Here is a 14,491-nt window from a genome sequence, read left to right as displayed (position 1 = left end):
ATTATACAAATTAATTCAAGTACTGTTGTTGCTACATTATTATAATTTTGTTATGATTGAGGGCAGGGCTGGATTTAGGTTTGATGAGGCCTTAAGCTACTCAAGGTAATGGGGCCCGTTATATGTCCAGCTGTCTTTTGTCAACAATAAATTGTTGCTGTTTTTTGGGTTGAATATATGCTATATGGTAATTTATGGACCTAATAGGTATCTAAAGCCATTTGCACATAACAAATAGGAACCTACACACACCAAAAAAGACTGTTGCTGTATGTAGGTTTTATTTAATTTGTTTTTTATCTTATATTTTGGAAATGTGCATCGTTGTTTTTTCCTTTAAATTTTTCTGGGGCCCCGAGAGAGTGGGGCCCTAAGCTATAGCTTGTTTAGCTTATACGTAAATCCGGCACTGATTGAGGGAATTGGATTATGTCCCAGGGAAAGGATCAATGGATTCAAATGACAAGATTCCGATTAAACATTGGGATTAAATTTCTGATGGCAAAAGCTGTTTGGCAGTGGAACGGACCCCCTCGGAAGGTGGTGGACTCTCCTTCCTTGGGAGGTTTTTAAAACAGGCTGGAAGGGATGGCCACCTCACCTGCCAGGGATGCTTTAGCTGTGATTCCTGCATGGCAGGGGTTCTGGGCTCCCCAGGGTCCCTTCCAACTCTACAATTCTGTGTTTCTCTTGGTGTACTTACTCAGAAGCCAGCACACCAATGTAGCACGTGGCTTGATGTGCAGAGGACTATGGCCTAAGCCTGGGAGGTGAGACCTTGTGCCACTGCCCAGTCTCTCTGTAACTAGAATGCTGCTATGACTGCTCTCATAAATTAATGTGCGAATGTCTATGGGACACATCACTTGATGCACATTGAGGAGCTCGAGGGCGACAAGAGAACTAGCAGAAGTTGCTGCACGAGCTTCTGCTGTGGGATTAAAGTCCACGGCCTTGCTTTCATGGACTGTGGGCAGCATCAGCAGAAGGACGGAGATGCTAGAAGGGTTTGCTTTATATATTTGATGTTGTTCTGACTGTTTGTCAAATTTGCAATTTGTAACTCTGGTGGTGCCTGGCTGAGATGCCTTTACTTGGTCAGAACAGCCGGAACCCACAAAAGTGGAGCCCATACATTTCACATACTTATATGAAGGCTTTTCCATTACACCTTGCCTTAGCTTTATACGTGCATAGAAACTGTCACGTTCTCAGAGGGGAAGCAGGCTTGCATTATCAGAGCTATATACCTGGCTCAGTGAGAAGAACAGGGTGCCTGCCGCCTCCTATCAGACTAGCTCAAGGCTGGGTTTTTCCTGCACAAACATTAAGGCAGTCTGAAGACTTTCACACTCAAAGTTTTAATTTATACCTTTTCACATGCAGGCTATAGATCAGGCATAGGCAAACTCGGCCCTCCAGGTGTTTTGAGACTACAATTCCCATCATCCCCGACCACTGGTCCGGTTAGCTAGGGATGATGGGAGTTGTAGTCCCAAAACAACTGGAGGGCTGAGTTTGCCTATGCCTGCTATAGATAACAGGCTGGCCCAACTTTTCAGACCAAGCGGGCGGCAAGAGTACTTTGAAATGGAACCCATGGGCCGCACACTGCCTTGTTATGTGTGGGGAGGAGCATGGAGCGGCCAATATTTGACACATACCGCGGCCAATATTTTACACATACCCCAATCCGCCCATGTGCAATTTCCTCTGCAGCAGCATTGGGTGAAAACACAGCTGAGCTGTGACATTCTTGATGGAGCTGAAGGCCTAACTCAGTGATGGCGAACCTATGACACGCGTGTCAGACGTGACACGCAGAGCCCTCACTGCTGGCACGCGCCCCATCGGCCCATTCACACTGTTGTTGTTGTTGTCCCCCCCCCCATTTGTTCTCCCGCTCCTCCTACAGCTTGTCTCCGCTGTTAAAACCCGGGTCCTTTTTGTTATTGTTGTGGCTGCTGCTGCTGGTAGCCAGAGATTGGGTTTTTTTTACCCTTTCTGTTCTGTTCTTTTTTTCTGGCACTTTGGCAGACTACGATTGGGTGTAACAGCGTACATTTTTTAACCCGTTCTGTGCTGGGTTTTTTGGCGCTTTGGCAGACTATGTCGGTGCTGCGTGTTAGTTCCAGCGAAGGTATTATTCGTCATTTATTTCTGTTCTCTTCCCCCCCCCCCCAAAAAAAAACGTGCAGCAGCTTTGGGGCATCCCCTCCAAAGAAGCAAAGCAACTTTTGCACCCCCCCAAAAAACCTCCAAAACTCCCCCCCCAAAAAAAGCTCAACAACTCTGGGCACTTTGTGATAAATTAAGGGGTTTTTGGTTTGGTTAAATAATTAGTTTCTGGTTTATTAAATACAGTTATATATTACAATTATACCTTTTTGTTATTTAAACTATAAATACAGTATCGTGAAATTATGGTTTTTTTCCTCGAAGTGACACACCACCCGAGTTATGCCCGGTTTTTTGGCAAATTTTGACACACCAAGCTCAAAAGGTTGCCCATCACTGGCCTAACTACTGGGTGGTATTTTCATCGGAGAAATGTTGGAGGGTATAATCCCGGCCGCCCCACAGTTTCTGGCTGACGCGGCTTCACTGCTGCTACCTGTGAGACTCTCCTAAATCGTGTGAGGCACAAGATGGTTTGGTGAAATTGCACACTACAACATGGGTAGGCAAACTAAGGCCCAGGGGCCGGATCCAGCCCAATCGCCTTCTCAATCCGGCCTGCGGACAGTCCAGGAATCTGCATGTTTTTACATGAGCAGAAAGTGTCCTTTTATTTAAAATGCATCTCTGGGCTATTTGTGGGGCCTGCCTGGTGTTTTTACATGAGTAGAATGTGTGCTTTTATTTAAAATGCATCTCTGGGTTATTTGTGGGGCATAGGAATTCGTTCATTTCTCCCCCCCCCCTTTTTTTTTCCCTTCAAAATATAGTCCGGCCCACCACATGGTCGGAGGGAGAGTGGGCCAGCCCCCTGCTGAAAGCTGACCCTTGCACATTGGACCTGTGCACATCCAATGAAGATGAATGTTGGAAGATTCAGGATCGATTAAAAAGTTCTTCTTCACGCAACACATAGTTAAAACTATGGCACTCACTCCCACATGAGGCAGTGATGGCCTCAAACCTGGATGGCTTTAAGAGGATTAGACAAATTCATGGAGAGGCTTTTGGTGGCTACTAGACATGATGGCTATAAGGGACCCAGGTGGCACTGTGGTTAAACCACTGAGCCTAGGGCTTGCTGATCAGAAGGTCGGCGGTTCGAATCCCTGTGACGGGGTGAGCTCCCGTTGCTCGGTCCCAGCTCCTGCCAACCTAGCAGTTTGAAAGCACGTCAAAATGCAAGTAGATAAATAGGAACCGCTACAGCGGGAAGGTAAACGGCGTTTCCATGTGCTGCTCTGGTTTGCCAGAAGCGGCTTTGTCATGCTGGCCACATGACCTGGAAGCTATACGCCGGCTCCCTCGGCCAATAATGCGAGATGAGCGCGCAACCCGAGTCGGAAACGACTGGAAACGACTGGACCTAATGGTCAGGGGTCCCTTTACCTTTAACTTTAGACATGATGGCTATGCTTTGCCTCCCCAGTTGAAGGTAGCCAGTTGAAGGTAGCCAAGGCCAGCTCACCCATGAGGAAATGTGAGGTGACTGCCCGAGGTGGCAGGATCCACCAGGCAGCAGATCCCAATCTTTTTTTCCTACCCCACCCCAACTCTGTTCCTGGTGTAGATCTTCCCTTGTGGGGAGGAAGGCACCGTTTTTGGAGTCTGCTTCATGTGCCAAAATGTCTGGAGATAGCTTATCAATACAGTACCAGTTGCTGGAAACCGCAAGAGGGGAGAGGGCTCTTGTGCTTGGGTCCTGCTTAATGGATGCTGGACTAGATGGGCGACCGGCCTGATCCGGCAGGCTCTTCTGGTGTTCTTACACCCAATTAGCTTTGACTACATGGTACCATCACTAAGAGCAAGTGAAGGCAACGGACAGTGAGTGAAAGTGAGGGGGAATGTAAACTTGCTGGCAAATATTTTTTTTAAGGTGCGCTGAAACTTAGTTGGGGAGAGATGAAATTTCAGCCTGGCTGAAAACATTTGTGGGGAAATGGTGGATAGTTCAATCAATCAATCAATAACCTTTATTAGGCATGACAAGTTCAGAATCTTCAGAACAAAATTATGAATAAAACATTCGCATTATAAACTTCATGAAATAAAATACATATTAATTAAATTAATATTTTAGAACAATATATCAATTTTCAATTAGCATCCCTTGGTCCTTTCCACAGTGGCCAAATCTCTCTGCATAAACCGAGCACAAAAACCCAGCCACCAGTAAAGTTACTCCATCATTATTATCTGACAATAACCCCTGAATAGTTGGCATTGCTGCGATCGATGCATGGTGGATAGTTTTCGAGTTAGCTCTTGGTTTTGTCCCCCTTGCAGAAAATCAACAAGTTTATACAGACACATCCTTTGCATTTAAGCTTTTGGAAAGACTCTTATGAGCAAAGAAGGAGCACACAGCGAGGCAAGGATCTTTGAATCAGATAGTTTTTAATAAAGCATACAAGTTTCCAGCACTAACATTTCTTCATAAAAGACTTAATGCAACCAGAGTGGGAAATATATATATACTCCAGACTTCAAACAGTTTATCATAGCAGAGAGGTATATCCAACACTGTTGAGTTCTGACTGTATCAAGAGGAGCTTGGAGTAAAAGCCTTGGTCTCATGACTCGTAACTGCACAGAGACAATTCCACATTTGCAGCAGCAGAAGGGGAGAGGGCTGGATGCGACCCTCTCAAAGGACCCCCTCAAGCTGCCAGGACAGTAAAGACAATTTCAGAATGAGTCACAATTCTCTTTTATTGCCTGCATACGGATTTCCCTCTTCCCATTTGCAATTCCACCTCTGGGGCCAGGTGTTTCGATCCAATTACCATTGGGCCTTCCTTTACAAGAAATAATCCCTTTTTTGAAAGAAAGAAAGAAAGAAAGAAAGAAAGAAAGAAAGAAAGAAAGAAAGAAAGAAAGAAAGAAAGAAAGAAAAATAGCCACTGGGAGACTGGCACTCTGATATCACAGCTGACTAGTCTTACAATGGTAAAAATGTTCGCAGTGTACACACACGAAAGAACAAAACAGCCGCCATTCAAATCGGCTGCAGTCGTTGTAGAGTCATGACAGGCCAAGTCCCGATGCAAGAATGGCTCCAACAGCAGAGACACACAAGGTGCCCTTGTGTCAAAAACACTTAGGGAGGGAAATGTCACTACACCCAAGACACGTCTAAAAACCACCAAACATCAGAAAGGAGGAAGGCGGGGAAAACTTTCCAGCATGAGAGTTCTTTGGTGGGAGCTGAATCCATGGAAATCAGTGTGGTTGATCTTATAGCCCTGTAGCTTTAACACTGATCCCAAACATTAGGCAACGACCCACAAGCCCAACTGTGATGGGGGTGTGGGCAGGGATGGTGGTGGAGCGCAGGTGGGAAAGGGAGAAGGGAACCTCAGAAGGAAAACCAGAGTGTTCTTGGGAGCCAGCCTCTCCCTTTTCTGCCTCAGCCAGCCAACATCAACCCGGTTTAAACTGGGAGCAGTTCCACAAAGGAGAGAAGACAGACAACCAGATGCCTCTCTCTCTCTCTCTCTCTCTCTCTCTCTCTCTCTCTCTCTCTCTCTCTCTCTCTCTCTCTCTCTCTCTCTCTCTCTCTCTCTCTCTCTCTCTGATTCAAAGCCATAATCTTCTAGCAATAAACTCTACTGGGCTAAAAAATCCTTCTGGAACCTGAGACATAAAATACCAAGGGGATGCTGCCCAACCCCAGAATGGAACAGGAAAATTAAATTGTCTGCTCTTCAACCTTCAACCCACCACCGACCCCACAGGCAAAGCTGCCAGCACACCAGGAAGCAGATCCCAACTCAAAGCTTAATCAGAGAAGCAAGACCCACACATTGTGCAGAACTGGAAGGGCAACACTAGGGAGGTTTTTAATGAGGTGGCTCTCTGAACCACTTGAAAAGTGCTCCGATGATTTGCATGAGGGAAAAGTGGAGCTCAATATGGCTCCACATCCGCCGACCGAGGCCCATGAAATGCATTCCTAGCTGCACTGATTTGACTGGAAGGTGCAACCCCTCAAGGCGGGACATGCAACTCCTACGTACGCCCTGCTGGAATCAAGTGATGTGGCATCACATCTAAGCAGATGATCGCCCAGACGCAATTGCCGCTGTGCAGTTCCGCAGTGTTACAGAAGAACACCGGCTTCATGGCAGTGTCATCAAGCTTCACTCAAGATTACTAGTGAACAGTTTATTAAGATTGTCTAAATCTACTAAGCAACCTTCTAAAACAGAGAGGGAAAACCATCCAGGCTTTTGCTATGCCAGGGCTGTAGGGCAAACTTTCCGTTGAAGGTCTCTCCTTGTGTGTTGCGCAACACTTGGTGAGCCAGGAAGATGTGCCCTACCTCACGAGTAAACGTGGGGGCAGGAATCACCACCCAGCCCCTTCATGCAAGTCACAGACTCGTAGCTCTGCTTTCTCTAATCCTGGTGCCCTCCAGATGTTTTGCACCACAACTCCCATCAGTCCCAGCTAGCACGACCATATGATGCCGGGGTTCATGGGGCGGGGTAGGTTTGCAATCCAAATCACTGGGGTTGGGGTGGAGAAATGAGGCTGGGAAGGAAACCCACATGGTCAGCAGGAACATGACCCCAACATTTCAAGTTGACTCATCTAGGAATGTGAGCACATGAGGGGGAAGCCAGTTTTAAAATGGCTAAGTGCACCTTACTTTCCAGAGAATGAGGTGCATTCTCACATAAGAGAGGAGAAGAGAGGAACTATTCCATCCATGGAGCTTCTTATGAGGACTGGAGCCTAACTGTGCTTTGGTCTTTGGCCAAACAACTCTGCTGAAGTACCATCTTGTTCAACAAGGATAGGGAAACAACTAAGCAAAATGCATTCATTCAAAAACTATTTGTGGAGTGACGGAGGATTTTTGTAACAGTTTAAAAGCACTCAACTAATACTGGCGGCAGTTTCATGACTGACTGTAGGAGGAGCAGAATTAGAACTGAAAATACTATTTGTCATTGGTCAAAAGGGAGGCGGGAAATCCCACTGACTTCAACAGCAATCTAATTAGCTCCAGCCTCTGTTTATTCCTACTGAATATGCAACCTCCTGAGTCAAGGAGAGTTCAAAGCTGAGCTGCCGGATGCCATCAACAGAGTACAGGCTACACTCTATCTTTGAATTTTACACTGGAATCTATAACACTGCAAGGATGAAATCTTCTGCATTTCTTAATTTTCTCATTCTAGCGCCTACCGGTAAGTTCTCTTCTCCAATACACACACACACACACAAAAAAAATAAGTTAAACTTCCAATGTATGGATTAGCAAACACTTCACAGAGAAACAGAACATGGCTTCCTAAAGATGTCTTCTTGATTTAATTTATATATATATCTGCGAAGACACAACAGGTAAGCAGTCATCGGGGTGGTTGTTGTGTTAAAAAAAAGGCAAGCTCAAAATGATGTTTGCTCAGTTGCCTGTGTTTTGAACAATGGAGGCACAAAAGTCTGTGTGAGCACATTTTCCAAGAATTACCGGTATTTCCCCCACCCCACTGCAGGGTATTAAGCGGCATCAAATTCCTCTTTGCTTCTCCCTACAAGCCATTATCAATTGCACAAGTTCTACAGCAAAAGATGTCAAAAACCAACCAGACAAAAAGAAACACAGGCACACCAGCATCTGCTTAAAGAGTAGAGGTAGGTACAGGATGAAGATTGATGTATTAGCAAGGACTCATAGCAAATACAGTGCTTGAGTTCACAAGAAGCGTATCCAGAGTCCAAGCTTTTTGGTAAACTGAGTCCTGGCTCTACAGCAAGACGGATGGGCCATGAAAACTTGCAGGAAGGGCTTTTTGCACATCGACAGAGGTGCATCCAAACTAGCCTAAAGATGCTGGGATAGTCCAAGTGAATGTATTCAAGATGCAGGGCCACACAGGCAAAACAGGAGCATGCTGCTCTTGTGAAGTGCTGAGCAAACATGAGGTTCCCTTGGGGCAGATCTTCTGCTTTAACAGTCTCCATCACTTCCTCTGCCAGGTAGTTGGACTCTTGACTGAAAGAAGCTTTTCGTGATCATTATCAGACTGGACCGTCCTCAAAAGTGCAAGGACTCCCAGCTGGCAGTAAGGAGCAAGGAAACAGATTCACAAGTTGCATGTCAAAAAACAGTTAAGGCCTTCACATCTGTCTCCTAAACTTTTAAAAATGCTTCAGCAAAGCCTGCTTCAAGCCACCACCCTACCAAATGCCCCCATTTGGAGTAACAAAGTGCTACAGAATTCATTTGAAAGTACCAAAAGAATAGGAAAGATATTGAGTCATTAAGGACCCTTTCGGAGTCCGAGGACTTTCAACCATAAAATACAGTCCCATCAAGAGCAGCTAAGGTTTCCCCACCCCCACCCATCCTCACCAAACAGTTAACACATAAGCAGAGGATAAAATCTTTGGAGTGGGGGAGACCAGCCAGCTAGCCATGCTCATGATTCATAGCTGGGATTTGTCCAATATATTTAGGTGCCTGAGACAGGAAATTCAAAAGCCACCCTCTTCTCCAACGGACACAAAGCACCATCTGCCAGAAAGCTCTCCTGTGCCAGCCCCATTCAAAGCGATGGAAGCTGTACAAGAAGGTCCCCATGCATTTCAATGGAAAGGTTGCCCAGTGAATTGTGCCCCCTGCGCTGGACCCTTAAAAACACCCCCCAAATTGTCATCACTTGACTTTAGGGCAGGGCTGCCTCTGACAACTGGCAGACAAGGCCCTTTCACCCAGGGGGCACTCACAAGATTCCTTTGTACGAACGTGAGGTAAAAGAGCTGGCAGGACATTTCTGAACGCTGGGGTCTGGCCATAGGGTGTGAGGACACCTTTCCGTAAAAGGCACAATTCAACAAAATTGACTAGCGTTAAGTCAACTTGCCATTACATTTCAACAGTTCACAAGGATTTCTCTCACAAGCGATGCATCAGCTTCTTGGATTGTCTGTTAAAAACCACAAGATTGTCCTTCATAAAACAGCAGGTAGGGAAGACTTGCAAAAGTTGCCATTCAGTCGTTGGGCCTTGACTGGAATCAGAATTTTAAGCCATCAAGAACTGTCACAGCATCACTGAGGTCAGCAGAATTAACACTAACACTTTCCACACCACTCTACGACCATCTTTGTCACAGTATGCAACATCCTTTCTTTATTTTTTTTAAACCTGTGGAGATTCAGAGCATTGCGCACTGCCCCTCCCCAAGATACAGGAAACAAAAGTAAAGGATGTTTGAGCACTGTCAAGCTCCAGATGTGCCAGAAAAGTAACTGCACTAGAAGTTCTTGTTGATTAGCTCGTGTGTGTTTAGAACCCAACCCATCAATGATCTGGAGTCCTGCTCACTCTATTGTCATTCCTGGTGGCTGCCCCCCTTCCTCATTGTCAGCAAACCCACGGGGGCCATCTGCAACATGGGTGCACAATTGGCGCAACCTCTGAAGAGGGAGCGCTTGCTATATGCTGTATGTGGAAGTGCTGAGGGCCAGACTAGGGAGCTGCTTTCCTCTCTATGCGCAGAAGAGGAGCTTGGGGGGGAGGGCTCTGGGGATGCTCCTCAGGGGTGGCATCTGGGTTTAGATCTGTTTCACTGGCAGAAAACTGGCTTTGCAAATTAGGCATCCATCGCAGGTGGGAAAGTCAAGCCCTCCCTTTGGGAACATGCAAAAGCCACTCGGTTTCCCACGCTTTCTGCATTTCACTTACCATTTCCACAGAGGGTGTAACTAGGTCTGCAACAGTCAGAACGGAGTTATTCAAAACCCTCAGCTGTCACTTAGAACAAATAGGGTTTAAGACCCCCAGACATTAATTGCCTTTTGGGGGGGTGCTTAAACACACACTGCAGGACAAGACTTCTGTTGCAAACTGTCAGTTACGGGTTTCAAGGGAAGATTCATTAGTAGCAACTAAAATCAAAGTGTGCTTATCCTTCTCTCTAGCTTAGAAAAATTAAATAATGTCCCATCTGGCTAGCATTTCTGAAACATTCTTGGTGTGCTGTTGATATGTTACGTAATCCTTAGTGAGTGCTACTATCAAGAGGTAATCAGTTCTGTCCCATATATTCCCTGGCTTAAATAATCACCCAAACCAAACAAAAGACCCACGGGGAGGAAACTTGGAGTGTGGGGAGAGAAAGAGCATCTAAAAAGCAAGTGATAAACCTTACAGCCTGGAAGTTGTTCACAGCCTGAAACCAACTTCATATGATTCAGGTGAGTATCACAGCAACTGTAGTTTTGACATTCTAGGTACGTACGGAGTGCATTTTGCCCAAAGGGCTTGTAGGCTCTTGGTAACGTATTCAAAGCCTTGCCTCCTCCTTCTGTCACAATGGAAACCATTTAGGGTTTCTGCTTTCCCAGTTTGGAAGGAAAAGGGGCTGATGAGAATGGGTCAGAGCTGGGCAGCTCTTTAGTCCTGGAAGAAAGAGAGGCGATAGAAATGGACCCTGCTATGGCTTGCTTGTTGGTCTGAGACACCACTTTGTAAGCTGCGATGGGCTGGGCGCCGACGCCCTGGTTCCCTTCTGGGCTGTAGTGACGGGAATACTTTGCCAATGACTGTGGACGGAAAGGCTGGTTGGCCTTCAAACCCAAGAGGACGTCTTGGGGGAGTGTATGCGCTTGGAGCGTGTCGTTGGGGATGCTGCCCAGCTCTTGAGATGCGCCTTTGGGAGGATCTGGGCCTTCGAGAGCACTGGATGGCTGGGGCAGCGAGGCCACAGAATACTGACCTTGCGAGAGAGGAGAGCCATGCAGCCCTGTATCTAGGTTCTGGAAGGAAGCGTTAAAGGTGTACTGGGGAGCTCCAGCAGAGCCCAAGATCCCCGCCAGGACAGGAGATTCCTTTGCCCCACTGTGCGGCATAAACTCTTCCTGGCTCTTCCTTTTCGTGAACGGAGCCTGGAGGAACACGTCGCCCTCATCCTGCTGCTTCACCACCCCATGGCTCTTGGAGACAAATGGCGCTTTGGCGAAGATGTCCAGGTCGTCGTGAAGAGCCGTGGAGCTTCGGAATGGAGCTGTGGCAAAGACATCTCTCTCGTCCGAAGTTCCTCCGGGGAGTTGTTGGAAAGCATCAAGCTGCACCCCCATGCTCTGGGGAACTTGAAGATTGTCTTCTTGGGAGATGCTACCCCTTTCCAGATGCTGAGGGTTCGGTTTATAAGCTTCCTCTTCCTCTTCGGAATCCATCAGCAGAGGCCTGGATCCACTGCAGTCCAAGATGTCCCCCTCATGGTCCGTCCCTTCCCCTTCACTGCTGTGGAAAGAGCTGTTGCTGGAAGGACCGTCCCTCGATAAGTACTCCGACTCTTCTCCATGTTCAGCGCTCCGGGTTCTTCCATCCAGCATCTCAGGCTGCTGTTTCTTCACTGGGAAGCAGCCAGCGGCAGACACTCCAGGACCGTGCTCAGCGCTGACCACAAAATATATGGTTGGCTCCCCCGGTAGACCTACAATGCACAAGACAAGAGTGTTAACCTGCCGATCTTAGGATTCTCTTGACAGAACTAAAGCACAGATGTGTTATGATGTTGATCCAAAATCAGCAGCACAAATGTGGGGGTGGGGAATGGAGGGAGGGAGGAATACATTTAAAATAATAATAAAAATATATGCAAAGATGAAGCCGGGTAAATTACAGCACATAGACTCTATGTCCTCTCACATTTCAGGACTCCACAAAAATGTGTGTTGGAAAAAGATGGAAGATGTTATAAATACACAGACATTCAAACCTCGGGATATGACTGGAGTGGGTGGCGAGTGGGATGGCAGCCACAGAAATCTGCACAGCTGAGGGTCACTAGCACACAACCATCGCTTTTGGTTTTGTGTTTTTTAATTTGAGACAAGGTGGCGGTGAAGGAACTAGGATAGTGTGGTCAGATTCTGCTAAGTGTTGAAAAATTAAGTGTGGGGTTAAACAGGGTGCACAATTAGCTGGAGAGAGAGTTTTCAGCACCCTGTCTACCTGCCTGTTGCCCCCCCCCCATGGCAAACAATCCCCAGTGGTTCTCTCCCACATCATGCAGCAACAACTTCTTGTTGCTGAGAGTGGTAGTGGGGAGGTGGGAATCCAAACCATACGAACAAAAGAAAACATTTCTATTTGCTTCCTTTGGAATGAATCCAATCTGAGGTGTTTTTTCCTCTGAGTTTTAGTTTTTAGCAGGGAGGTTCCAGTGTCTCAGGACAAGAGTTTTAGATTTTTAATTTTGCAAGCCACCCTAAAGAATGGCCACCAATCCTAGTGGATTCCAGGACAGGAAGACACTCCTGAGAGGCCAGTTCTCCAGCTACTCAAATGCTCTGCTAATCTTTTGCTGGCGAAGGAGGATAAACCAGGCTGGGGATTTCTGCTTGCCCACTTGCTCAAAGAGCAATGGCAGCTAATCACAGGTGGTAGTCATTCTATTTATATCTTAGCCCGGTATAGCCCGGTAGATGCAAAGATTATAGCAGCCTTCCTGAACCTGCTACCCTCCAGATATTCATTTCCTATCAGCTCCACAGCCAACATGGCTGCATGATGGCTGATGGGGGCTGTGGTCCAAAACATCTGGCTGGGGAAGGCTGGAATGGGGCATGAACCACTGCAATGTTGGGTCAATCCAGTCCAAAGCCATATTAACTACTAGAAGTTTAATGCCTGATTAGCAGAAGAATGAAGGGGAAAATGGAAGGACTTTCTCTTATTACCTCACTGGAGGAATCCATATTTATTTTTCTAGGCCAGATGGATCACACAGACAGTTATCAGAACACAAGGTAGCTTACCTTCCAAGAAATAGTAGCAGGTTATCATGGCATAGGACTCATGTTAGCAAGAGGACAGGAAAAAGGCACATGAAAACTAAACGGTTGAAAACCAGATCCCAAAGCCTTCGCATTTGCTATCATCCATTTTAAAATAACGGAACAGGATTTTGGGCATCACACTCTTTTAGAAGGGGGGGGCATGGGGGACGGACCAAATCTCATGTGGTCTGTAGGGCAAAGCACAGATCACAGCCCACCTGGGGACACAGGCTTATCTTTGGCTACACTCTGCCAGTTTTGGGGATTCTGGACTAGCAGACCCTGTTCTTATTTAGCCAGGCCCGTCACACATCCTTAAGCAAGGCTGTGTCCTCAAGACCACTGAGCATAGGTGGATGATGCTTCCAGTTTGAAGAGATCCTGGAGCATCAATTCTTGCCTTGCAAACCTAACTTAGATTGACTAGGGCTGTCCTTCTTGTGCTGCTGTTTTTTTAAAATAAATAAATAAATAAAAAGAGGGAGAAAGTAGTTCATTCTTTGGAGGGGGGGAATTCCAATAGAGGTCACCTGCTTTTCAGGGCACTGGAACTACTCTCCCCCTCTTCCCCCCCCCCCAATAATCAAAGACAGTACTTCAAAGATAAGCATCAAAATGATTGTTTATTGAGAGACCATCGGCTTTGATACATTACACTGTAAGTGCATGGCCACTGTAGGCAAGAAATGGAAGGCAATGTAACATACTGTACAGAAAGCCTATTGAAGCCAATATGCAGCGTTCCATTAACAGGACTTCCTCTTTTATATTTTTAATCATTCCCACGGCAGTAACAAAAAAGCAACCTAGGGGAAAAAACCCAATCTCAAAAAACAACCACTCTGAACGCCGGGTGTGTAATATGCATTTTCCCCCCAAGAGGTTCAGGTATCCCCCTCCCCAAAAGAAAACTATGAGGTTTGCAACTGTCTCCCGCACTACAAAAAAAGCTAAAGGGTAAGGAAGAAGAGAGCATATGAAAACTAGTGGATTGGGTCATGGCTTCAGCTGGCTGCAATATCATCAGCAGTTACCCTGGCTATAACCAATTGAGATGCATCCCTTATCACCCTTGCAGGTTCAGCTACGAACTAAGGGCTCCCTTAGCAAAAACAGGTCCTTTAAAATTCTCTCTTTTGGAGGGGCTGTGTGTGTATCTGCCTTAAACACTAGCTTGTCATATTTGCCATGATACAAATAAAGCCAGCCTGCCTTGCTGTGTTTGGATTCAACGCAGCAAGCGGCAGGCTTCCTTTGACTTTCAGGCTCACTAATTCCACTGGAAAGACATGCACAGGTGCTCCAGGTGAGCAGCAGGCATTGCTTCCAAGCCTAGTGGATGTGCTAACTAGGAAAGTCACTCTAAACTAAAGCTATGAAAGGGGTATAAGTGAGTGAGTGGGGTGGGAAGAGAAATATGTCTGGGTTCTCTCTCTCTCTCTCATATTCCGGAGCAAGGAGCTCTAAAACAGAAATCAAACTACATTTTCACCAGCCTCATAAAAAA

At 46.4% G+C, this 14,491-nt stretch overlaps 1 protein-coding gene across 15 annotated transcripts in view; it reads right to left on the bottom strand.

The window, feature by feature from the left end:
• Positions 1-7,564: 7,564 nt before the first annotated feature.
• Positions 7,565-14,491, bottom strand: part of AAK1 (AP2 associated kinase 1) — a 117,362-nt gene continuing 110,435 nt past the window's right edge. For all 15 annotated transcript variants that reach the window (XM_035118199.3, XM_035118202.3, XM_035118203.3 and 12 more), the window contains one exon: positions 7,565-11,636. In XM_035118199.3, coding sequence (XP_034974090.2) covers positions 10,525-11,636 — 1,112 coding nt within the window. In that variant the 3' untranslated portion in view covers positions 7,565-10,524. The remainder of the gene's footprint in view (positions 11,637-14,491) is intronic.

This window comes from Zootoca vivipara, chromosome 6 (assembly GCF_965207765.1).
Source record: "Zootoca vivipara chromosome 6, rZooViv2.hap1.1, whole genome shotgun sequence".
NCBI lineage: Eukaryota > Metazoa > Chordata > Lepidosauria > Squamata > Lacertidae > Zootoca > Zootoca vivipara.
Note: the sequence above shows the minus strand (reverse complement) of the source record. Positions and strands in the feature narration are given on the sequence as shown.